This window comes from Chlorocebus sabaeus, chromosome 15, assembly GCF_047675955.1.
Source record: "Chlorocebus sabaeus isolate Y175 chromosome 15, mChlSab1.0.hap1, whole genome shotgun sequence".
Classification (NCBI taxonomy): Eukaryota; Metazoa; Chordata; class Mammalia; order Primates; family Cercopithecidae; genus Chlorocebus; species Chlorocebus sabaeus.
In genome coordinates this window covers 32,302,045-32,328,729 of record NC_132918.1, presented here as the reverse complement: position 1 = coordinate 32,328,729, position 26,685 = coordinate 32,302,045, and the positions used below count along the sequence as shown (strand labels likewise).

The following is a 26,685-nucleotide window of genomic DNA, read 5'->3' as shown; positions in this document are numbered from 1 at the left end:
AAAGAAAGAGTATGATGAGTACATAGGTAATTTGCAGTGGGTCATTTACATAAGTACTGACCCAACTCTAACAGATTAGCACTGTAATACTTCCTGCTATCTAATGATGAATTCATGATTTTATAGTTTAGTTTTTTTGTCTATAATATTCTCTAATGTGTGTAGTATTACCTGTTGATTTAGGACACTACAAAAAAGCATAAATCTATACAATTTTTGTTTGAGATCCAGATAAAAGGAATGTTTTCTAAGTATTATTGATAAGACCTTCTCTAAGTACTTCTCATTAGCAACATGAAGTGATTGATGGTTGTGGGAAGTGCTTACCAAGGCTTTGAAACAAATAGGCCTTGGTTAGAGTCTCACCTTTGCCCTATACTACCTACTGGCCCTTAGCCAATTTGTTTTACCTTATTTCCAAGGCTTTAGTGACTTTATTTGTAAAATTGGGATAATACCTGCTTCTCAGAGTTGTAATTGATTAAATGAGGTATCATGGGTATGAAGAATGTGGTGCCCTTTCTCTGTTTGCCTTATCAGTAATTACAGTATATTTTGATTACATAAAGTAACTTAGAAGATTGCAACAGCCACCAAGCAATAAGAATTTCACATCTCAGTATTTGGATTAGTTGTAGTGATTATGTTAAACAGGTAAATAAATACATTCATTAATTTTATTTTGGGAAGGGGGAACTTATATAAGTAGATAGCTTTATTAATATGTTGTATTAATATGTGTATTTAATGCAAAACACATCAAGATATATATTGTCTAGCCTAAAGACAATGGCTAGTATTTATCCTTTGTTCTGTTGTGAAGTGGCACATTAATCTATCCCTGACCCATGTGGGTCTGTTTTTGAATTCTTCTGTTTTCTTTTAAAAACATTTTAGGAGTCAATTCATGTTCCTGATCCTGTCATTTCAATAGCAATGAAGCCTTCTAACAAGGTAGGAGTTTGATTTAAAGCTCAATATATCACAATTAAAACTTGAGCTCTTTTTCATCTCTCTCTACCATGCACTTGATATCTTGTAATAACCAGCAGTCTTATGGTCTCTATTTCCTCTGTTGGTATTGAGATCTTCTTTTTAAATTTACCAGTCTGTTCCTAATGATAACTTCTCAGTATATTTGAAGAAATGGATGGTGTTAAAATATTCACCTTACTGTACTTTATAACTCTTTAGTATATTGTTGGCTTCAGAGTGGTAAGTGTAACTTCCCGGATTCAAATCATAAATAACTGAAAAGGGGGAATCAGGGGCATTTCTCGTAAGCTGTAGTAAAACCCCACTATAAAGTACTTTAGAATGTTGAACTGATTAATCGACTCATAGGTTATAATATAGCTCTAGGTTTTGTGGTATTTCTGAGGTAAGTGTCTGAGTATTGCATGGAAAGCCTGAAAATAAGACTTTTTTTCACTTTGAAATATAATTTTTAAGATAATTTTATGCTTTATAGTTTTATAATTGGGTTGATGTAATTTAACTTTTAATAAATCCAAAATTGCCTGGTTAGGTTTTGCATTTTCATTCTTTGCCATGGGAATTAGTCTGATCTTGAACCATAATTTTTTAGTTCTTAAGTTGCCTTGGCATTCATAACAATCATGTTAATGTGGTATATTGAAATTCACTTATTCATACATTGAGTGAACATTTTGTGATTTGTTATACAGAACTTATTACAAAACATACTCTGATGAATTGTCATGTGTGATATATCACTACCAGCTACTACTACATCTATTTTGAGGAATCTTGAGGTTTTCCAGACCTTTCCTCAATATAGAAAAGAGAAAATTGAGGTGGCAAGACATATTAAATTACTGCATTTTCTCAGGAACTTGAGGAAAGGTGAACCTTACATCTTAACCTCGGTAGGATGCCGTAGTTTATTCCAAGTACGTTGTTAAAATTGCTTGCTTTTCTCTTTGGAAGTATGCAAGGTTAGAACTTATGTGTTATGCTTTTTCATTCCTAAATTCAGAGTTTATCTAAGACACTTAACTGTTGATAATTTACAATAATGGAGGGAAATCAATGCTTCAATATCCAGAAGGTTTTTTGGTGTTTTGGGGTTGTGTATGCATTAAAAAGTTTAAAGATGTTTGCTTGCTGGAATAAGTTAATTTAAATCAAATAATGAAGTCTCCATGAGTCTCAATAGTAGGGGCAGGCATGATGTTTCTAAGTTGAGAGTATCTGGCTTGTGCAGGAAAAAGGCAAAAGACCTAGAAAGACTAAACTGGGATTCAGTCCCAGCTTTGCCATGCAATAGCTGTGTGGCCTTGAACAAGTCACTTAAACTCTCTGTACCTCATTTCCTCACCTATAAAATGTGGGTAATTCTGCCTTGCAGCATTGTGGTTGAGATTTGAGAAAACGTATGCAAAACACATACCACATCTCCAGGTGTGTGGTAAATGATAGCTGTTAATATTGGTGGTACTGGGCATGTAAGTTTTCTATTGCTGACATAGGAAGTTACCACATGTGGCTTAAAACAACACAAATACATTATTTTATAGTTCTGTGGATCATAGACTGATAACTGTTCTCAAAGGGCTAAATTAATCAAGATATTGGCAATGCTGTTTTCCTTTCTGAAGGCTCTCTGGGATCATTTCTCTCCTTACTCAGGTTATTGGCAGTATTCAATTCCTTGTGGTTGTAGGATGGGGTCCCCATTTCTTTGATGATTGTTACCTGAGGGCTGTTCCTAGCTTCTAGAGGCTACCCACCTTCCTTGGCTTGTGGCCCGCTTCCTGCATCTTTAGTGCTGGCAACAGCTGGTTAAGTCCCTTTCATGCTTCAGATATCTCCTGCCACTTCTTCCTTCATGGAATCCCTCTCATCCACCCTTCTGGCTTCCTCCATGTTTTAAAGGCACACATGATTATGTTGTACCCTCCTAGATAATTGATAACAATCTCCCCATCTCCAGGTCTGTAACCTTAATTACATTTGCAAAGTCCCCTTTACTATGTAAGGCAGCATATTGACAGATTTGGGAGGATTAGGGTATCTTTGGAGGGCCATTACTTTGCTTACCACATGGGATTACATGGCATCTAACGAGAAAAAAGGTGCATCATACCACATCCAAGCAGACTGTTTTGAAAGGGACAAGTCTCATTGTGGTATTTGCCTATTTGTTGGTCTTAACTATCCTGCTTGGATCTACAATAGTGTCTTGGTAAACATGCTGATTCCTTTGATTATGTATAGGATTTCTAAAATGTAACACAGATTCCAATTTCTGCTTCATGGGCAATTTTCACAAAAGGACAGTTTGTCAGTGTAAGAGGAAAGGGCATAGAGTGAAGTCTTGGACTCTTGTTTTCTATCTTGGTATGGAAAGAAAATTCTTTTCAGTGAGCTATTCCCTGCTCTCTTGGCTGTGCGGTATCCAAGCTCACACTGTTTTTAAAAATGGAGTAGAACTAGATGTGTATCATTTTTATTTCTTAACTGCTGATGTATTTTATTTCATTCAGTAAAGTTTTCTCTAAAATCCCATTGCTTATCATGCGCAGTAAAACATATAGTGATTTTCTTTTTCTTTTGAAGAACGATCTGGAAAAGTTTTCAAAAGGTATTGGCAGGTTTACAAGAGAAGATCCCACATTTAAAGTACACTTTGACACTGAGAACAAAGAGACAATTGTATCTGGAATGGGAGAATTACACCTGGAAATCTATGCTCAGGTAATGAATAATAAGGAAGTTAAGTTAAAATCAATTTATTACTATCTGTTTTGTTAAAAGGCAATAATTCTCAATCTAATGTCTCTAACTAACTGGTTTTTCATCTAATGTCTCAATCTAATGTCTCTAACTTCACTCTGGTTTGTATGCAGATGTGGTCTACTGCTTCCGCTACTATGTGTTACAAAATAATTATTTTTGATCTCTAAATCTTTTTATTTGTAAAATGTTCTAGACCCCTAGAATCAAGGCTCAGGGGATTTGCAACAAGAATATCTGTCCATCTCCAGGTCATGGTTAACTGGGTCAGGTAAATCCTGGTTCAAGCCTTAGGGAGACAACCTGCGGTTGTACCAACTCTTCAGGCCATTTCTTCTCAAGTCAATAATTGAAGATCATTATAATATAGATAAAAGGAAGGTGGGGCCTATACCTTCCCAGGAAAGGTCTTGTATGTATGGATATATAAGTAAAAAACAAAGGTATGTGATTAGAAATTTTAATGAGATCATATCTTTGAAGTTGAGATAGAAAATCCTGACAACAGATTTATATATTATTCAAATGAATATATAATAATATGGAACAATGGTGACGTTTTAGTGGGTAGATTAATTGGAGGTAAATATAAATTAACCAATGTAACTTAGAATTCATTTATATAAAATCTGTAAAAGCAGTTTGTATTAAGTATCACATACGTAATCCTTATAAAATACTAAAATGATTTAAGATTTGTTTATTATATTTAAATGAATGCTACTAAGATATATAAGATGCTCAGGAGTTTTTCTTTCAGTTTATTTTTTTAAATTTGAATAATATTTTCCCCACTCTTTTTAGAGGATGGAAAGAGAATATGGCTGTCCTTGTATCACAGGAAAGCCAAAAGTTGCCTTTCGAGAGACCATTACTGCCCCTGTCCCGTAAGTATGCAACGTAATTAAACATTATGAGGCTGAAATTGAAGCTTTTTATTTTGGATATACATACCACTATTACTGTCATAAAGACATTTTTATATAGGGATACTTTGTATTATGAATCTATAAAGTTCTATACCATAATCAAGACATTTATATAAAGTGACACTTTGGGATTATTTGACCTCATAAGCTAGATGCCAGTGAAATTGGCATATACGTCATTAATAGACATGTTTACACTTCCAGTGTTAGGGTTTTTCTTTATTCCAGTTGTACTTCCTTTGGCAGACGGCTGTTATGTTTTACTTTAGTGCCATATTGTGGATGCCAGAGAACTTGCATTTGCCAGGGAATAATCTCCTGCAAGTGAAGAAAATTAATGCCATGATAAAATTCAGAAAACATTTAGGAAAATGTAGTTGGGTTTATATTTTGTTAGAGATAAAACAGTCTTCGCAAAGAATAGTACTTTTGTTAAATTGCTACAGCTATAATATACTGAAATATGGTGCCTATCTGGATTTACATGAATTCTGATTTAGAGTCAAAATTAATAAAGCATACTTTGGCAATACAGGGAGTCTCAGTTTTCAGAATGGCATCAAATAAAGGTAAATTATACTTTACCTGAGATCCTATATCATGAAGTAGAATGGTGTAGTCTAATTCAATAAAGTCATCATTTCTTTGCTGTGACAAAAAATAAAAACCTGTTGTTTAAAACTTAATATCATTGGCAAAAAATTACATTTAATTTTGAAAATCATCTTTGATTAGTAGATGAATATAATATTTACATTTAGGTAAAAATAAAAATTGAATGTCAGAATTTCAGTTTAATGTGACAGAAAATCTATTCTCTTACACTAAATAAAGTGTTCTTTCAAGATTCATTTTAAAATCATGATTTTATATTTGTTCCCCAAAAAATGTTTACCTGTTTTTAGTTTCCAAGTTGTGGTAGCTACTTAAGAGAATTACCAAGTGTAGCTTGTTATTTAAGAACTCGTCGTGTTTCCATTGTACAGAAAAGCATAATTTATGGGATAAACTGTAGCAATGGGTGTTTACATTGAAATAATACAATTTTACAATAGAAATTTTCTTTTTAAAAACTGAAAAATAAGGCCAGGCACAGTGACTCACACCTGTAATCCCGCACTTCGGGGGGGCCGAGGTAGGCAACTTGCCTGAGCCTAGGAGTTTAAGAACAGTCTGGGAAACACAGTGAAACCACGTCTCTATGAGAAGAAACAAAAAATTAGCCAGGCATGGCTGTGTGCGCCTGTACTCCCAGCCACCTGGGAGGCTGAGGTGGAAGGACCGCCTGAACCTGGGAAGTTGAGACTGCAGCGAGCCATGATCACACTAATACACTCCAGCCTGGGCAACAGAGTGAAACCCTGTCTCAAAAACAGGCAAACAAACAAACAAACGAAACCAGAACACCTGAGAATAATAAAATGTAGTGAGTGTAGTTATGTGATTGTGTAATTAAGCTTTTTTCTGTACTGTACAGTAGAGGAAAAAAAAAGTTTCAGTATGGCATGACTATAGTAAGTTGAACACAAAACTTAGATTGCTAAGGGAAATAGTCTGTATTAAGCTGAGCACAAAAGCTAAATGTCAGATTATAACTGAAGACTTTCCTCTTCTGAAAGCACAGCTTTGCTTGTGACTGCCATAAAAAGTGGCCCTGAGGATCTTTATAGAGCAGATTAAAGGTGAGGAGAGTCATTACAATTGTCCCTTAGTATCCATGGAGCACTGGTTCCAGGATTCCCCTCAGATACCAAAATCCACAGATGCTTAAGTCTCTGACATAAAACAGTGTAGTATTTCCATATAACCTATGCATACCCTTTCATATACTTTAAATCATCTCTAGATTACTTATAATACCGAATACAATCTAAATGTTATATAAATAGTTGTTATATTAGGGAATCATGACAAGCAAAAAACCTGTACATGTTCAGTACAGATGCTACCATCCATTTTTTACCCCAAATATTTTTGATTCTCCGTTGTTTGTATCCATGGATGCAGAACCCATGGACAGAGAGACCTGACTGTATATCGTATACCTGGGATTCTATCTTGCTGCTACTAATACAACTCTCTAAACCTTTTTGTTCTAGAAGAGGGTTTGAGTAAAGTATCATAGTTAAATCTGACTTGACTAACCTGAAAGATTAAGAGCTACAATTACCATGATGCTTTTTGAAAGTGCAGTCTAGATACTGTGTATTAATAGAAAGTGTTTCATTGAAATCCTTGGCTTTGCCTTGCTATTGTTATGCTTCCTAGTCAGTACGTTCCCAGAGAATGCAACTAACCAAGCACAGTTATTAGGGAAGTTTGAGGCACAGAAGGCCTGTGGTTTGCATCTCTCAGCCAAATCAAACAACTTTTTAGACCAGTTACTGTTGCTTTGGACTCTTCCTACAATTCTTCACCTTCTCTAATCTTGATTGTAACTGACCTCCCCTTTGAAATCCCAGGTTTGCTATTAAATACAAAATGACTATAGGGATACTGTTTATCGAATTATGAATTACAATACTTTCGATAAATATTAACCCCATTAATAGTGTATTTTATAGAAACTACTTACCACTTGCTTGACAGTTTGAATTTTTACCATTTTATACCATGTGTCTTCGGTAGAATTTTGCCATATTATGTAACCACAGGCAACCCAGGCTAAATGTAGAAGGAGCGTCATTTCTGGAGATACATTTCCAAAATTGTCTGGTAGGAAAAACATTTATATGATTATTATATATGTAGTATTAACCTTTTAAAACAAAATGTAAATTCTAAATCATGTCTTAGTTTCCTTCAAATGTGTGCAGAAAATAATTTAATTAAGCTATGGATCTATGAAATTTCTGAGGCCTCTTTTTTGTTGGATTAGATTGGAGATGAGTATTTTTGCAAAAGCCTGCATGTTTCTAACATAGCAACTAACAATTTTAAGCATAGATAATTGAGATTGATTTTAAAGTTGAAACAAACAAATGATTTTCATGCCATATTTATGTATATACCTGGAATATTTCGTGCTTCTAGCGGTTCCTTCATCGACTTGAGTCTTTGATAAAATGTGTTGTCTTCTTCATCTGGATTCTTTCCAGTTTCTCCTTCAAATGTGAAGTTGACTTCTGGTGCAGTTTCTTGTCCCATTAAAGGGTAAAGTACTTCAGCTGTGCAGTTCACCTTTACTTGCTGTTTGAAATTTAGCAAAAGATCCTTATATACAGGAGGCTATTCATTATTAATTATCATCTTTGAGATATGATTTAAAGCATAGGCCCCTAATGGTGTTGTTTTAGACTAGACTTCAGAGTGCATGTTTTCAGAGGTATCTAACTGGGCCTGGCCTATTAATATTCTATACTTATCATGTGAGTACCCTAAAATAGGTAACTTTCCTTATAAATGATCTTGTAAAGTCTAGTCTTAAAACTGAATATATCTCAGTATTAATGGGGTGTCCACTTGCAAGGCCAGATTTTAGTCTGACTTTATATACCAACTCAAGACTCTGGTTACTTTTAAAGTTTTTCCATTACTCTTACTCCTTGCTCCTGAAATAACATAATTTTTTTCAAATGCAGATGCAGCAGTCTGTGTCTGGATATAAAGTTAGAAGATTATAGCATTGGGTTATGCTTTGTAAAGATGGCTGTCTAGCAGCTCAGATGCCTTTTAATGAATCTCCTTATGAATTATGCTCAACAGAAAGGCAAGCTTTTTAAAATTTCAAGATGGCTACGGTACAGATTGCCATTCCTTTCTTTGAAGTTTGTCTCATTAATAATTTGACAGTTGTGTATAATCTTTAAAATTTCCCTTCCTTATTACTGGAGGATCTTTATATGAATGGTGGTATCAGCTGGCATTCTATTGCTTGTGAATATCTAAGAACACATTATTTCTCTAAAAACCCAATGAAAAACAGAATGAGAAAAGCAGACATAAGAAAGTGATTGATTGGGGAGTAAATTACTTCACTCATTTATATTAGGCATAAGTGCTGATTGCCCTGAGTAAGGAAATTCATTTGAACTGAAGTATATAGTCTTTTTCTGTATAGGTTGGTAGAAATAATTCACATACCTAGGAATACCCAACGATAGTAAAGAACTGATCCTTGTAAACTTTGCCCATATGGTAATTTTTAGAGGCAGGGATTTCACAACAACTTTTTAAAAAGAGGGTAAAACTAATCAGTGTTATGGATTTGATCAGCAAAAATGATCTGGAATATTTAGAATTAAATTTGATTTAATAAGAACATTTTGGCTGGGCATGGTAGCTCATGCCTGTAATCCTGGCACTTTGGGAAGCAGAGGCAGGAGGATCGCAAAAATTAGCCAAGTGTGGTAGCATGCACCTGTGGTCCCAGCTACTGGGGGTGGCTGAGGTAGGAGGATGGCCTGAGCCCAGGAAGTTGAGGCTGCAGTGAGCCATGTTCCGCCACTGCACTTCAGCCTGGGTGATAGAGACCCTGTCTCAAAGAAAAAAGAAAAAAAAATTGACTTACTTTTTGTATAATTTCTTCAACAGCAAATTTAAGGCGATACTTATGTCCTCTTCCTGGAATATCCTAAAATTAAACAAATGTAATGGAGACAAGAAAATATTATAACAACATTATACTTGCATTGTTAGAAGCATACATCTCATTTGGTTGGAGGGGCTGGCTGAAGGGGAATGGTGAAAGCCTTAGATCTTGAAAAAGGCATGTCACCATGAATGTAACATCTAATCTAGCAAGTCCCCTGTCAGGTTTATTTTGGATGAAAACAAAAGGGTAGGATAAAAGCATACAAATTGGGCACAACTCACTTTCAATCATCAAAAGACTTTAACCTCTGGATCTGTGATCTTAAAGTCTCTACATAAATTTTGAAGCAGTGTTTAATTCTAAAGATGACAAATAGTGTCATCTTTGAAAAGATTTTTCATAAAGCCCAGTGTACCCTCCAAATAATGTTCAATGAACGTGAATTTCATTTTGAGGCAGATTACTGCAAAGCAATTGGAGACTTAATACAATTAAGTATTGTTTTTACTTGTATATTAGTGGAACTGCAAAATGATTAACAAATTTTATAAGACTAAGAAATGAGTTTCACTTTTAAATCAAAATACTGGTTGAAAATTTATACCTAATTATGTTATCTGGTCCAGTTTCAAAATAAGATCTACGGTCTGTCACCTCTTAAAGACTGTTAGCAGTTAAAATTCTGTCAGATAAATAAGGGATAATCTGAAATCCAGTGGATTTTAGTAAAATGAAAACAAACGTCGTTAGTGATTGCTGAGGTCTTAAACATTTAATTCAAGCCTTTAGCAGAGGGTGCACATCATTTAAGGCAGTCATGTGGTAGTGGTGTTTGGGTGGCTAAAGGCCAGCGTCAGCCCACAGTGCTTTTATTCTTTGACTTTGTCGGTTTCTCGGTTTCTCTTACTGTTTGTTTCCCCCTTCATTTTGGTCAAAGGGTCTAATAAGGATTTGTCTTAAAATGTAGGCAATAGAGAGTCATTTGGAAGATGGGAGCTTTTGTTGGTCCAGATCAGAGTAGCAGATGAGAAACGTGGCAGCCTTAAGAGTCTTTCGAATGGTTCCTACAGGTTACACTTAAGGAAAGTGCTGCCCCATTACTTAGAGCGTTTTCCCATTTTCCTGTAACTGTGTGTGTAAAAACTTTGTCTCTGCCTTAAGATGAAAACAGTCCCGGGCTGTCTGCAGAGACTGTAGTATAGACATTCCCCCAGAAACCTTAATATCTCAAGACCAGATACCAGCAATGTGTCCTAAAACAGAAGGTGGGTAGGGGGTGGCATGGAGTATCTGCACACAAAGGCTGAGACCTCGGGTCAGTGGAGGGAGCGCAATCCTGAAGCCCCCGCTGCGCACCACCCCCTGCTAAACTCACCTCCATGCTGGCTTGTTTGACCTTCTGCACCTCAAACACCCTGTGGGGGGTCCCCTGCTGGTAGTTGATGTAGTTCTGTGCCACCAAGGCTGCCCTGGAGGCTGGGTAGTTGGTCGGCGGGATTTCCATTCTGTTAGAGCAGTGACTTCAGGGCTTGGGCTGCTGAGGCTTAACGGGACCAGTAGCAGAGCGCCACCCGTCCTGCTTGCTGCTGGGTCCGGTTGCCGAGGCGAAAAAGTCGCAAGCTCCTTCAGTCTGTCTTCTTTCTCAGCAACTTCCGACTCCGGAAGCTGCTGCTTGGGCTCAGGCTCTCTGCGTCCCAGCTCCCTGGGCTGGCTGCTTCTGAGGCCCCGCCCCGCTACTGCCAGCAGCCGCCTTCCTTACTCCGCCTGCCGGTTCCTACTGGAAGAGAGGCCAGCATGCTGTCAGGCACCAGCAGGTGGAGGTGTGGGGAGGGAGTCAGTGGGCTAGGTTCTCTGGGATTGCGTCTTTCCTTTCATTAACCTTTATAGAAGTGCAGGGTGGGACTTTCTGGCCTTCGCTTATATAGGACGTCTCTGAAGCCTCCAGTTTCCTGTCCATGGAAAAAAAGTCTGGTTGCTTCGCTTGCATACTGGAGTGCAACTTCCGTATACACCGCACGCAGTGTCCCTGACAGGGCAAGGTGCACAGGTACTCCGGGTAGTGATTCGATTCCTTCATTTCCCTTCCCCTTGTGAGAGTCCAGGAAGAGGCTTTCTCGTCCTCAGCTCTTTGTGGGTTTTGGACCAGTTCTGCCCAAATCAAAGTATGAGAATCTGCAAACTATAGTATTAAATTGGGGGATTATGTAATTTGGATCAGGAGAAAAAAAATGCGCCTGTACCCCTCTCCTTTACTAATCTTAAAATGATGAAGTTTTAATGTAATACCATGCTTCCAATTTGAGTCATTTTGAATATTTTACTTCAAGGATTAAAATAAACTTAAAAACTAAACTTATACAAAGCACTCTCTGGTATGTGGTCTCCCTCATTGAAATGGGTCTATAAACCTGACTTTGTAGAAGTACAGGTTTATCCTTCGTGGTCTTAGGCTAATTGGGCTAGGATAACTTGGAGATTCTACCAAGGTTTGGCCAAGGTCTTCGCTGCCTAGATTGGGACCTTTTTTTTTTTGAGTCAGAGTTTCACTCTGGTTGCCCAGGCTGGAGTGCAATGGTGCGATCTCAGCTCACCGCAACCTTTGCTCCTGGGTTCAAGCAGTTCTTCTGCCTCAGCCTCCCAAGTAGCTGAAGGTTACAGTCATGTGGCACCACGCCCAGCTAATTTTGTATTTTTAGTAGAGACAGGGTTTCTCCATGTTGGTCAGGCTGGTCTCGAACTCCCGACCTCAGGTGATCCACCCGCCTCAGTCTCCCAAAGTGCTGAGATTACAGGCGTGAGCCACCACACCTGGCCTTTTTTTCCCCTTGTGTATTATGCTGTTTTAACAGCTGTTTTTTTTTTTTTTTTTTTTTTTTTTTTTTTTTTTTGTGAGACGGAGTTTCACTCTTGTTGCCTAGGCTGGAATGCAATGGTACAATCTCAGCTCCCTGCAACCTCCGCCTCGTGAGTTCAAGCGATTCTCCTGCCTCAGCCTCCGGAGTAGCTGGGATTACAGGTGCCCACCACAATGCCTGCCTAGTTTTTTGTATTTTTAGCAGAGACAGGGTTTCACCATGTTGGCTAGGCTGGTCTCGAACTCCTGACCTCAGGTAATCCACCTGCCTTGGCCTCCCAAAGCGCTGGGATTACAGGCATGAGCCTCTGCACCCAGCCAGGACCTTTAACTTGGTAGTAACACACACACCCGAGACTCTTGAGGTCTCTTTTTTTCCAATTATGTAGATTCCGCAGTAAATCTGGATTCTGGACTTGGGCCCCAGTTTCATGTTTATTATTGTCTCCTGGGATTTGGGGGTTCTGATTGACTTTGCCTTTAAATACCATCTGTCTGCTTGCCCATCATCTTATATCAAATGTCTCTCTCTCTGTCAAAGCTTAATCCAGAGCAAGGCTCTAACTCTGTTCAATTTTATGAAGGCTGAGAGAGGTGAGAAAGTTGCAGAAGAAAAGTTTGAAGCTAGCAGATGCTGGTTCATGAGGTTTAAGGAAAGAAGCCATCTCTGTAATGTAAAAGTGAAAGGTGAAGCAGCAAGTGCTGATGTGGAAGTTGCGGTAGTGATCAGTGATCTCCTAAGATGGTTGATGATGTTGGCTACACGAAACAACAGATTTTCTTTTTTTCTTTTCTTTTTTTTTTTTTTTTTTAGATGGAGTTTCACTGTTGCCCAGGATGGATTGCAGTGGCATGATCTCAGCTCACTGTAGTGAGCCTCTGCCTCCTGGGTTCAAGCCGTTCTCCTGCCTTAGCCTCCCGAGTAGCTGGGATTACAGGCATCCGCCACCATGCTCGACTAAGTTTTGTATTTTTAGTAGAGACAGAATTTCACTTATTGGTCAGGCTGGTCTCAAATTCCTGACCTCGTGATCCACCTGCCTCAGCCTCCCACAGTGCTGGAATTACAGGCATGAGCCACCACGCCCAGTCAAACAACAGAGATTTTCATTGTAGATGAAACATCCTTCTTTTGGAAGAAGATGCATCTTTGACTTTCATAGCTGTAGGGAAGTTGGTGCCTGGCTTCAAATCTTCAAAGGACGGGCTGTGACTCTGTTCTTAGGGGCTAATGCAGCTGGTGACTAAGTTTGAAGATAGTGCCCCTTTCCCATTGTCAAAATCCTAGGACCCATAATAATTATGCTAAATCTACTCTGCCTATATTCTACAAATGGAATAACAAAGCCTGGGTGACAGCACATCTGTTTACAGCATGGCTTACTGAATGTTTAAAATCCATTGTTTAGAAAAAAAATGATTCTTTCAAAAGATTACTGCTCATTGACAATTCACCTGTCACACAAGAGCTCTGATGGAGATGTACAAAGAGATTAATGTTGTTTCCGTGCCCGCTAATACAACATTCATTCTGCAACCCCTGGATCAAAGAGTAATTTTGACTTTCAAGTCTTATTATTTAAGAAATACATTTTGTTAGGTGATCGCTGCCATAGGTTGATTCCTCTGATGGATCTGGGCAAAGTAAATTGAAAACCTGGAAAGGGTTCACCATTCTAGATGACATTAAGAACATTTGTGAGTCCTGGGAGGAGGTCAAAATAACATTACCAGGAGTTTGGAATAAGTTGATTCCAACCTTCATGGATGACTTTGAGAGGTTTAAGACTTCAGTGGGTGAAGTAACAGTCAATGTATTGGAAATAGCAGGAGAACTAGAATTAGAAGTGGAGCCTGAAGATGTGACTGAAGTCCTACAATTTCATGTTCAAACTTGAGCAGATGAGGAGTTCCTTCTTCTATGGATGAGCAAAGAAAGTAGTTTCTTGAAATGGGATCTACTCCTGTTGAAGACACTGCGAACATTGTTAAAATTATAACAAGGGGTAAACCTGGTTGATAAAGCAGTGGCAAGGTTTGAGATGATTGACTCCAGTTTTGAAAGAAACTCTGCTATGGATATAATCCTTTCAAACAGCATCACATGCTACAGAGAAGTCTTGTGAAAGGGAAAGTCAATCAGTGGTGCCAACTTCATTGTTGTCTTGTCTTAAGAAATTGTCATGTGACTGGGTGAAGTGGTTCACACCTTTAATTCCAGTTACTTGGGAGGCTGAGGCAGGAAGATCACTTGAGGCCAGGACTTTGAGACCAGCCCTGGGCAACTAGGGCAATAGAGAGACTCATCTCTAAAAAACATTTTAAAAGAAATTGCCACAGCCACCTCAACCTTCAGCAGCCACCACCTTGATCAGTCAGTAGCCATCAGCATCAAGCTAAGACCCTCTAGGCTCCTAGACCTTCAGTGTCTACTCCTAATTCTGATGCTGAAGTTTCAGATGATTGTTAACATTTTTTAGCAATAAAGTATTTTTTAATTAAGATATGTGTGGTGGGATTTTTGTTTAGACATAATGCTATTGCATACTTAATAGACTACAGTATCGTGTAAACATACAGCTTTTGTAATCACTAGGAACGCAATTTGTGTGACTTGCTTTATTGTGATATTAGCTTCATTGCAGTGGTCTGTTACTGAACCCACAATGCCTCCAAGATATGCCTATATGTTGTGATGCTTTGAAAAAGAAAATGAACAAAAATGTATTTGTAATGTACTGTCTTCCTCATAAACTGTTTTAATTTATAAATACAGTGTTTCTTTGGACTATGTAGCTTTTTAAAAAATTAATAGCAATATAGCATTTCTCATCTTTTCTAGTTATATTAGCCAGCAACTATTAAGTAACTAAAGGATGAAATGGTTAGTTCTCCTCTTAAGGCCTTTTCTAAGAAGTTGGAGGAATTTTTTTCTCTTATTTTTTTTTTCCTTTTGATGAGTCATGTATCTGTAAGCCAGCCTCTTAGGTTGTCGTTGTGTGTGTGAGGTTTTTGAATAGGTCCTCTGCTGATAGTGTCCAGGAAAGTGGCTGAGTACATTCTGATAACTCAGAGCTTTTTGCTGATAATGAAATTTTAGGTTTCACGCTAGTTAATATCTCGTGTGTTGCCACCAGTAGTGAGAAATACAATATGTGAGCTTCCTCAAGTCACCATTTTGAAGCCTTATGAATGCAGTCACCATCTCTGTATATCAAAGCTAGTAACACTGGTTGTGAGATAATAGGCATTTAAAAGTATACATACCAATTTAGGCTTTCTTAAAAACATAATTACTACAAATGCCCATTGCTTGCAACTTTGTTATGACTCTGAAGTCAAAACAAATCTGCAAATTTGAGGTAAACAACAAAGCCAACACAATTCTTACATATATATTTTTTTGTTGTTGTTGAAAACAATGTGGCCCTGACGTAATTTTTTTTTTGGATTAAAAAAATAGATTGAACGGGTACAGGTGTAGTTTTGTTACATGGATATATTGGGTAGTGGTGAAGTCTGGGGCTTTTGGTGTAACCATCTGCCAGATAATATTCATTGTACCCAATAGGTAATTTCTCGTCTCTCAATCCCTCTCCACCCAACAATTCTAATCAACATTCATTTTAATGTGACAGATGATGTTTTGCCAAAATGAAATTGTCTTTCATAATGTGACATTTCTTTCACCTTCAGCATTTCTGTTTAGCTGCCTGTCACGCAGTCTTAGTTCTTCTACCTTTACTTTTTCTAAACTACTGAAAAATCTGTCTTCTTGTAGCACCGTCTGTTAGCTTTTGAAGTGAATAAACTAACCCCAGCGTTTGTAAGTTAGTTTATATCCTTTTTATATTAGCCTTCTAGAAGAATGTTTAAGATCCTTGGTTTTAGAGCAAATCCTGACTCTGCCACTTAATGCTCTGTCACATTGGGCAAGTTACTTAGTCTCTCTGTCCCTCAGGTTTCTCATCTGTAAAATGGTGATAAAAATAATACCTACTTCATGGGTTTGTGGTAAAGAACAAGTAAGACAGTCCATATAAGGTACTTAACATAAGCCTGGCACAGAAGTGTTCTGTCGTTTGGCACTCTCGATTGTAAATTCAAATATGGTTCCTGAAACTGTGTGGAGTTACTTGTTTGTGATTTGGTCCTTTAGAGCAGTGCTGCCCAGTAGAACTTGGTGCAGTGATGGAAATCTTTTAATTTAAATGTAAACAGCCATGGTTAGTTATTACCATATAGACATCACAGATCTAGAGTACGCTTGTATAGATGTTATATTGTTGACAAATTGAAAACATGATTTAAAATGTCTCATAGAAACCGTTGTGTATACTTGAGAATATGAGAGCGTTCCACAGTTTTGGAAATTTGCCTGTTGTAAGCTGGCATCTCCTAACAGCTTAGAACAGGCAAATATTGATATTTCCTTTTTCCAAACCACTCTCAGATTTGTATGCAGGAATGCACACTCATTAATGTCCATTTTCTTACCTGCTAATAATTTTGAAAGCAGCTGGCCTCTTCCATCTTGTAGTCTTGAGGAAGATTTCAGTTTAAAGGAAGAAATGCCTTGAAACAGTAGATACTCATGAAATGATTTTTCCAGTGAAACAGTAGCCTGTGTTTACATATCTTTAGTATGTATGTAAAGTGCTTATTCTATCATATTAATGTTGCCATTAGTGGTTTGAAGTAAACACTGACCTGTGTTTAAATATCTTTTTGTGTCTTTTGAATGACTGACTTATGTTAGTCTCTATCATTTTGCCACCGATCATCTTCAGGTATTAATTATTTCACTTGGAAATCCCTTTTCTTGTATTGCCTGAGTCTATGATGCCCAAGGAATAAAATCAAATAGGAACTATCTGAATAAATTAACTTAGCCATCAAAGGTCCTATTTTCAAGTAGCTGTCTTTGGTTACAGAGATTTAAAGAAAGAACACTGTGTTCCAGGGAAATGGGCAAGGTCTTCGGAATGTAGGTTATTAGAACAAGAACCGTAGACTGACCTTTTTCTTTTAATTACTCGACTTTTACTTTTTTATTTGTGAAATTCATCTGTGTATTACCTTGGGTAGTATATCCCACCCTCACTTTAAGTAAAAACAGAAAAGAGAGGGTTCTTTTTAAAATCTACAGTAAACTTTTATAAAAAAGACCATGATAACAAATAAATAATCAAATGTGTTCTTTTAAATTAATAGGGGTTACTTATTTTGTAATTACATAATGCTCCTTTTTTTTTTTTTTTCTCCTAAATCACTTTCAGGTTTGAGTTTACACATAAAAAACAATCAGGTGGTGCAGGCCAGTATGGAAAAGTAATAGGTGTCCTGGAGCCTCTGGACCCAGAGGACTACACTAAATTGGAGTTTTCAGATGAAACATTCGGATCAAATATTCCAAAGCAGTTTGTGCCTGCTGTAGAAAAGGTAAATTTTTTAAAAAGCGTTTTTGCATTTTTACTTACTAAAAACAGTTCATCAGGTATTAAATCATACTTTATCTTCCATCATGTTGTCTATCACGGTTTGTTTTAGTTACATTCCTGTTTCTCTGATTGTTAGGCTTTCCATCTGATTTAGAATGTCTAGTTCATTAAGTAGAAGAGCTATAAATCCATGCTGTGACAGTGTTGGGAAATTATTATGTTTCTGAATCATAGTTGTATTTTTCTTAATAAATTGAAACTACTCTATTGTAATCAGCAATTAAAATTTGTAGTAGTTCTTAGTGATTTGTAAGAGTTTTATGTGTACTATTGTAGCTGAATGATCATTCTTTAGATTCCCAACACCTGGGTGCTACTGTCTCATTTCTGCTACTGATTAATATGCTTTGGTAAATCAGTATTGAGAACAGTTTCTTCATTTGTAAACTGAGAGAAAATACTTAAACCTGCACCCCTCACAAAATTGAGGATCAGATAAGACTATGTGACATTTCCTTGGAGAAGTGCTTTGCACATGTGAGGGGTGTTTTGTTCACTTTCCAGGTCATTTGCTTTATGACTGTTGTAGGCTGGGCACGATGGTTCACGCCTGTAATCCTAACATTTTGGGATGCTGAGGTGGGCAGAACCCTTGAGCCCAGGAGTTTGAGACCAGCCTGGGCAACATGCTGAAACTCTATCTCTACAGAAAAATGAAAATAGAAAAAAAATTTAGCCTGGTGTAGTGGCACACACCTGTAGTCCCAGCTGCTCTGGAGGCTGAGGTGGGAGGGGAGGATTGCTTGAGCCCAGAAGATAGAGACTGGTGAACTGTGCACCACTGCACTCCAGCCTGGGCGACAGTAAGACCCTGTCTCCAAAACGGAAAAAAGAAAAAAGAAAGAAAGAAAAAAACTGTTGTAAACCCTTAATTAATTCAGATAGACTGTGTTTTGTTTTTTTTTTGAGACCGAGTCTCCCTCTGTCACCGAGGCTGGAGTGCAGTGACACAATGTCGGCTCACTGCAAGCTCCACCTCCCGGGTTCACGCCATTCTCCTGCCTCAGCCTCCCTAGTAGCTGGGACTACAGGCACGTGCCACTACGCCCGTCTAATCTTTTGTATTTTTTTAGTAGAGACGGGGTTTCACCGTGTTAGCCAAGATGGTCTCGGTCTCCTGCCCTCATGATCCGCCCGCATTGGCCTCCCAAAGTGCTAGGATTATAGGCGTGAGCCGCTGTGCCCGGCCAGTTTTTGTTTTTAACCTTTTGACTTAGAAGATCTTATTAACAGGTTATAGTTTTGATTTCAGTGGTGGAGCATTTTTTTTTTTTTTTGTGATTAAGGTATTCTATTTCAAGACAATATTTTGTCATTCACACACTTTAAATTCTTACATCCACTAAGATGAATGTAGATGAAGGAGAACTTAGATATTTTACAGCAAATATAACTTACAGTTTTGAAATGTCAAGAAATATTTTGTGCTATCTGTGCAGCCATGTTATTGTGTTGCCAAGAAAAACTAACTTAAGTGGTAGGAGCTCTACAAGTATTTGTTAAGTGACTGAATTAATAAAAATTGCAAGCTCATCAAATAGTACTCTTTAAATATGTGTAGTTTATTGTATATCAGTTATACTTCAACGAAGCTATTCTTTTTAAAATAATTAGATTTGAAAAAATGGTGAATTACTCTTTAATTCTAGTTCTTACTGACATTTTGTAACACCAGAGCTGTAATGTAGTGATCTACCAATGAGGCAAAGCAGTTAGAGGTATGCAGTATAGGGCTCAAGACACAGCTAGTGAATAAACACCGATTTTGGGGGGGTTTTCTTTTAGGGAGTTTCTTAGTTTTGCCTTTCCACTGTTTCCTCATTGTTAAATTAAGATCATGCTGTCTCTATGATGTGTTATGAATAATTGAGTTGAGTAATTCCTGCAGATGAGGTTATGAGAAAGTGACTGTTAGCACTCTAAGCCTTGCTTTCAAACCAGCTTATGCACTTAACTAATATGCTTTTCCAAGGAATTGTTCATCTAAAAGCCACAGTAATAAAACTTAAATAGTAAAGTTGTACTATTTACAATAGCAAAGACATGGAATCAGCCTAAATGCTCATCAATGATAGACTGGATAAAGAAAATGTGGTACATACACACCAATACTATGCAGCCATAAAAAAGAACAATATCATGTCCTTTGCAGGGAGGGGCATGGATGGAGCTAGAGGCCATTATCTTTAGCAAACTAACTCAGGAATAAAAAACCAAATACCACATGTTCTTGCTTATAAAAGAGCTAAATGATGAGAACACATGGATACATAGAGGGGAACAACACACACTGGGGCCTATTAGAGGGTGAAGGGTGAGGAGGAGAGGATCAGGAAAAAATAGTGGGTACCAGGCTTAATACCTGAAAGATGAAATAATCTATACAGCAAACCTCATGACACAAGTTTACTTATGTAACAAACCTATACATGTACCCCTGAACTTAAAAGTTAAAAAACAATAGTAAAGTTGTTAAACATTTTTAAAAAATTCTCCTTTGAGGGGTGAAATACAGCACACATAAAAACGTACACTTCTGAACACAAATATTTTGGGGTTCTTGATAATGTATCTGCAAGTAAAATCCACTCTCTCCAGAAGTTGTGTTCATTTATTAACAGGGGTTTTTAGATGCCTGCGAGAAGGGCCCTCTTTCTGGTCACAAGCTCTCTGGGCTCCGGTTTGTCCTGCAAGACGGAGCACACCACATGGTTGATTCTAATGAAATCTCTTTCATCCGAGCAGGAGAAGGTGCTCTTAAACAAGGTATGCTGTGCCCGGGTACCTTAGCATATCTGTTTTCCTGATAGATCATCATAGCCTCAGAAGGCAACACTATTTTTAGTCTTCTTCACCCAGAGCCCTAGGCACCACAGGGAATATTGTAGGTAGTGGGCAAATCTTTATGGAATTGAGATCAAGGTAGATTATTACGTTCTCTTTCTCGCAAAACTAAAAGACTACCGTATTCTCCTACATTCTCTGGGGTTTTCTTTCAGGTATTTGAATTCATAGATAATTTATAAGTTCTGTTTTTAATAGAGAAGACTGAAATGTTCAGAATTCTAAGAAATTTTTAAAAGATGTCTTAACTACAGTCTTGTTATTTCTAGTGACTTATTCAAATGTCAAGAAATCCATAAATTTGTAAGTAATTTCTTCATTATGACATTGTATGCTTTTAGGCATTTTGAGAATGGCAAAGTATTTTGAAAGAATTTCGTAAACCTTATTCACAATGCAGATTTCTTGCAAAACTGCTAAAATTGTCAACATTTCTCACAGAATAATATTTGTATTTAAATGCTGATGAACTAGGACCTTATGCAGTTGCAAACATATCTGATGGTTTGCTTTTAAGAGAAAAAAACTAGTGACAACATAGCAGTTTCACATCAGGATTATTCAAGAAAGGAACTTCAAAGCCATTTCCTGAAGCCAGAAAATTCCATTCTCTTTGTCATCTTTTCCATGTCCTTTATGTGAAAATACATTAGTAATGTCCACAAGTGTCTTCACACAGTAGAATTATGATTCACAAAATATTTCCAAAATATCTTTATCAAAGAGGATTAAAGTGGACAGTAGAAACTTTAATCATAGTATTTCCTAAACATTCTGTAGATCAGGATTTATTGATTCTGTATGAATTTGAACTTTGTGATATTTTTGGTCACACTTTGCATCTGTGATCAGGTGTGGGGGGCAGTGGTTGGGGAGAGTTGCTGATTCCTCATTTATGTTTCAGTTTCTCAGCTATGAAAGAGAGGTTTCCTTTATATCAGCTCTCTATTAAAAATGCAGTTGAAATTTATGATGTAGAAATCTTGTCACAGTCTGAAGGTTGTGTATATAGGAAACAGGTAAATAAAATGACAAAGAAAATGAGACTTTATTAGGTATGACTCACATTAAAATACTTGTGTTTTTACCTCTGTGTGTTTACCACTTTAGTATGCCTTAAACTGACAAATTAGTTATAATCACTTTATATACTTTTTAAAAGTACAGTTAAAACAAATTAGAAAGTACTGATTGTTCTATGGTGGTTCTTTACTGGAAATTGGTAGCTTTCCTGGAAATAGAGGTTACATAAAGCCAGATAATTGATATGGTTATCAATCAACAAGGAGCCTTATCCTTTTTAACTGCTCCTACATTTAAATATAAGTAAATACAGATGCATGTGGCCATATATATACATATATAAATAAAGTGGCCATATACGTTTTCCTACAGGATGTATATGTTATATATTATATATGTATATATATTTGTAGATGTGTTTATATAAAATACATGTATAAAGTATATATGCATATATACTATATATAAAGTGTATAATATATAACAAAGTATAAAATATATGTAAACTATATAAAGTATATATAAATATACAATATGTATAATATACTGTGGGAAAAAGATATATAAAAAATACAGATAATATATATAAATATATCTTGTGAAAAAAATGTATATGGCCACTTTATATATAAAAAATATAAAATATGTATATAAATAATATTACTTTTAGGACTTGGATGCAATGCACCATCCAAAAATGGCAGGGTGAGTTAAGTTTGGAGCTTTGTCTCATGGTCTAGGGTTAGAGGAAGGCATGTGTAAGGGTAAGATTCATTTGGAGCTAATATATTAATATATGTATATATATTTCCTGTGGAAAAAATGTATATGAATATTAACTAAACAGTTGAATATGTACCATTTAGTTTTTTGTTATTTAGGTATAGTATATATATTATTAAGTATGATTAATTGCCTATTAGATGTACAGGGGGAAAACACTAGATTATAATTGAATTGAGGTTTTTTTTTTTTTTTTTTTTTTTTGAGACAGAGTCTCACTCTGTTACCCAGGCTGGAGCTGGAGTGCAGTGGTGTGATCTTGGCTCACTGCAACCTCCACCTCACAGTTTCAAGCAATTCTTATGCCTCAGCCTCCCAAGTAGCTGAGATTATAGGCGTGTACCACCACGCCCAGCTAATTTTTGTATTTTTAGTAGAGACAGGGTTTCGCCATGTTGGCCAGGGTGGTCTTGAACTCCTGACCTCAAGTAATCTGCCCACCTTGGCCTTCCAAATTTCTGGGATTACTTTTCTATTTTTGAGACAGGGTCTTGCTCTGTCACCCAGGCTGGAGTGCAGTATCACAATCTTGACTTACTGCAACCTCGAGCTCCTGGCCTCAAGTGATTCTCCATCTCAGCCTCCTGAGTAGCTGGGAGTATAAGGGCATGCCACCATGCCTGGCTAATTTTTTTAAATTATTATTTTATGTAGAAATGGGGTATTACTTTGTTTCCCAGGCTGGTCTCATAAACTCCTGGGCTCAAGTGATCCTCCTGCCTCAGCTTCCCAAAGTGTTGGGATTATAGTGTGAGCCACCATGGCTGGCTGAGTAGTTTTATTTTTTACAAGATACACTGTGCAAACAAGCAGGATGCTAGCATGAGAAATAAGTTACCTTACTGTTTCTTCATCTGATTTTTATTTCTCCATGATTGAAAGACAAAAATCTTGAAAACATCACACTGTATCCCCCAAATATATATAATTATTATTATTGTATATTATTATTATTGTATTATTATCTGTCACCCAGACTGGAGTGCAGTTGTGTGATCTCAGCTCACTGCAACCTCCGCCTCCTAGGTTCAAGTGATTCTCCTGCCTCAGCCTCCCAAATAGCTGAGATTACAGGTGTGTGCCACCACACCCAGCTAATTTTTGTAGTTTTAGTAGACAGGGTCTCACCTTGTTGGCCAGGCTGGTCTTGAACTCCTGACCTCAAATGATCCACCTGCCAGTTATAAGCCAGTACTGTGCTTGGCCTATACAATTATTATTTGTCAATTAAAAATTAAAACTTTTTTAAAAACATTAGATTTGAAGTAAAAATAAAAATTAGCTTTTTCTATCCTGATAAAAAAAGACAAAAATATAAAAGTCAGGTGAAAGGAAGTTCTTGCCACACTCAGCAAGAAAATCAACTTTTTTTTTTTTACATACACCTCTGTTGAATGCCATATTAGAGTTTTACAGTGAAAATGTTGGTAAATGAGTTTAATGTAAGAATAGCTTATAACTATAAGATATTATAGTTATTATAATAGTATACTATTATTATATGTTTTATCTTATCAAAATTGGAAGAACAGTAGTTCACATTCTCCTGTATTCTTGATTTAAAAAATGAACACTAGAATTCATTTGAACCTAATTTTAAATATTGTTCATGAGACTGATCAGTGATGTAACCTAAAACTGAAAGGTGAAATTGACTTGACTACAGACCTGCTGGAGGAAAAATTTCTTTTAGGACTTGGATGCAATGTGGCTATTGAAAAATGGCAGGCGAATTGGCTTTGGAATCTTATGTCATGGTATAGGATTAGAGGAAGACATGTGTAAAGATAAGATTCATTTGGAACTAAATCAGGGAGTAGATTTAGAGAGTTAAAAGGAAGGGAGCAGGGTAAGGGGATGTGAAATAGAACCAGAAAGGCTGTCCTCAATAATTGAGTGATGGACACCATATACTTGCCTCTTTCCTTCCCTTTACCCTTTCACAATCTAGATGTTTTACATTACTTATCCTGTTGAGAACATTAGATAATGTGTAACTAAATCTAGATACGTCTGCTCACATCTCTCCTTCTGGGCACTTTTTTTCATATTAAGTACATTTCTTTAGAGCCAAGGAAGCCCTGCTGTTGTAAAGAAGTTATGCAAGGAATAGAACTGTTTCTACACTCTAAAATTGTTAGTCTGATTTAGATGTCCATGTAGGTTTCTGCAGGACTTAGCCAGTGAAGCATAGGAGTCTGCAGTACCTCTTTGAGTTCAGTTATTTCTCTTTCAGAACAAAATTCATTCATTAGAACTAATTATTCGAGGGTAGGTGTGAGCTAGGATATGATTTAAATTTAAAAATATTTCTAATTACATTCCTGTTGTCGTAAGTATTGCAGTTAAGCTATAACTGTCTCTAGAAGAAGCACTAAGTGAATATATAAGAAAAATTTTTAGTTTTGGTTTATTATAATCAAATTGATGCTTCTGGAAAACCTGTGATTATATTTAAACAAAATACTACCCTTGTCATCATTTCTGTGAAAGCCTTTATTTGGAGATAATTTAACAAACCTGAGACTGAAGTATTTGTCACTATCACAACTTCCAAATTAAGTATAAATGTTTGAAGTTTTATTATATTCTCTCCATATTGTTACATTTAAACATTAGCACTTTAACAGAAAGAAGTGTTTTGGTTATGTATTAAATGGGATAAAAATAAATACAAACGCACTGAGTTTTAGTGTTTAAATGTCCCAATCTAGTCCAGAATCCTTATTTTGTAGATGAAAAAATTTGAGACCTGGACAAACTGTGTTTTTCCAAAAGGCATATAACTTCGAGGTAGAGCAAAAACTAGAAACTTGGTCTTCCTTCTCAATCAGGTGTTGAAATTGTTCAGACTAGAAAAGGAAAGACATCATAGACGTGGCTTGATTCTTGCTTCTGAGTATAGGAAGGGTACCCTCCACGTCACCTCCTGCCCTGTGACAAAAGTTATTTTCTTATAATTAAAAATAACTGTCTGCCAGGGACTACAAGAAAGAATGGGTTTATCCAGCCTCACCATGGCGAAAGCCTGTCTCTACTAAAAATACAAAAAATTAGTGGTAGCAGATGCCTATAATCCCGGCTACTCAGAGGCTGAGGCAGGAGAATTGCTTGAACCTGGGAGGCAGAGGTTGCAGTGAGCCGAGATTGCCTCGTTGCACTCTAGCTTGGGTGACAAAGCAAGACTCAAAAAAAAAAAAAAAAAAAGAGAAAGGGTTTACCTTGATCAAATTTGTAACAGTCATTATCTTTACCCCTGACGATTTTCAGAGAGAATACCTAACTGAGCTGGATAATTTAGATGGTAAAGGACTTGATCAGATGTTGTTTTAAGACCCTTTTGTATTATTCTCTGCTATTTAATGAGTTTTAAGGATAATAATATGATCATGGAAATACCAATATTAAAATTAAATGTTGGAATTTCCATTTAGAAGAGTGACTGTTATTACTACAGGAAAAATGAGTCTAGGTCAAATATTTTAAGCTTGCCATTTGTGTTTGTACCTTTGGGAAAGTAGCATCTTTCTCCCTTTTTTATATCTGGACAGTTGTAGTTTGTATGAAGACTAATGAACTTTTTTTTTTTTTTAACCCAGCCTTGGCAAATGCAACATTATGTATTCTTGAACCTATTATGGCTGTGGAAATTGTAGGTCCAAATGAATTTCAGGGACAAGTAATTGCAGGAATTAACCGACGCCATGGGGTAATCACTGGGCAAGACGGAGTTGAGGACTATTTTACACTGTATGCAGATGTAAGTACTCTTGGTCATTGACAGTCCTGCGTTTATTAACCATAGAAGGAAATCCAGATTAACTTCTGTTTTTGCAAATGGACACATTTCCTTGCTGAATTTGTGGCTTTATACATATGGCATTTTCTGTAATCTGCTATTAGAGCAACTCTTAAGTGCAGAAGTTAAATATAAGATTTATTTTATCTTGACCTTTTGTAAATGTGTCATTTTCTTAGATGTATATTATCTCTCTTTCTTGGATAAGCACAGACAGACAAAAAGAAAAGGAAAAATAAGATGTATATTATCTCTCTCATTTTAGCTTTATTTGCATAGTTATCTTTAATTTATCCCTTTTAATTCCCTTGCCTATACTTTTCTTGACTTAAATCTCAAGGGAGAAAGTGTTTATTACATTTCATAAAGCCTCCTGGAAAACACTACTCTCAGCATATCATTAAGGTGTCCAAAGGAAAGTTATATTCACATTTTCTCAGAAGAAACAGTTCTGAGTGCTTAAGCTGGGGCTACAGAGTGGAGTGGGGATGAGGAGGGAAGGCTGTCAATGGTGTTCACTCCATGAAATGGAAAGATTTGGTTTCTGGTCGTGACTGTCAAATGAAATAATTTTCAAATAGGATTTCCACTTGGAATAAAACAAAAATGTTTCTCTTTGGCTTTTAATTATTTTAAACTAAGAGTAGTGAGCAGAAATC

General features: G+C 36.7%; 2 protein-coding genes across 2 annotated transcripts in view; one reads left to right on the top strand and one right to left on the bottom strand.

Moving 5' to 3' along the window:
• GFM1 (G elongation factor mitochondrial 1) overlaps window positions 1-26,685 on the top strand; it is a 44,281-nt gene that overhangs the window by 16,501 nt on the left and 1,095 nt on the right. Inside the window, exons 11-16 of the mRNA XM_008008572.3 lie at window positions 898-954; window positions 3,583-3,720; window positions 4,564-4,646; window positions 17,356-17,518; window positions 20,199-20,343; window positions 25,827-25,987. Of these exons, the coding sequence (XP_008006763.3) occupies window positions 898-954; window positions 3,583-3,720; window positions 4,564-4,646; window positions 17,356-17,518; window positions 20,199-20,343; window positions 25,827-25,987 (747 nt within the window). The remainder of the gene's footprint in view (window positions 1-897; window positions 955-3,582; window positions 3,721-4,563; window positions 4,647-17,355; window positions 17,519-20,198; window positions 20,344-25,826; window positions 25,988-26,685) is intronic.
• On the bottom strand, window positions 4,680-10,896 carry LXN (latexin). The gene is made up of 6 exons (XM_008008571.3): window positions 10,598-10,896; window positions 9,199-9,261; window positions 7,700-7,877; window positions 7,264-7,400; window positions 5,274-5,336; window positions 4,680-5,006 (listed from the first exon to the last, which is right to left on the bottom strand). Exons 1-6 carry the CDS (start codon window positions 10,724-10,726, stop codon window positions 4,908-4,910), a joined length of 669 nt encoding a protein of 222 aa, XP_008006762.3. The 5' UTR covers window positions 10,727-10,896; the 3' UTR covers window positions 4,680-4,907.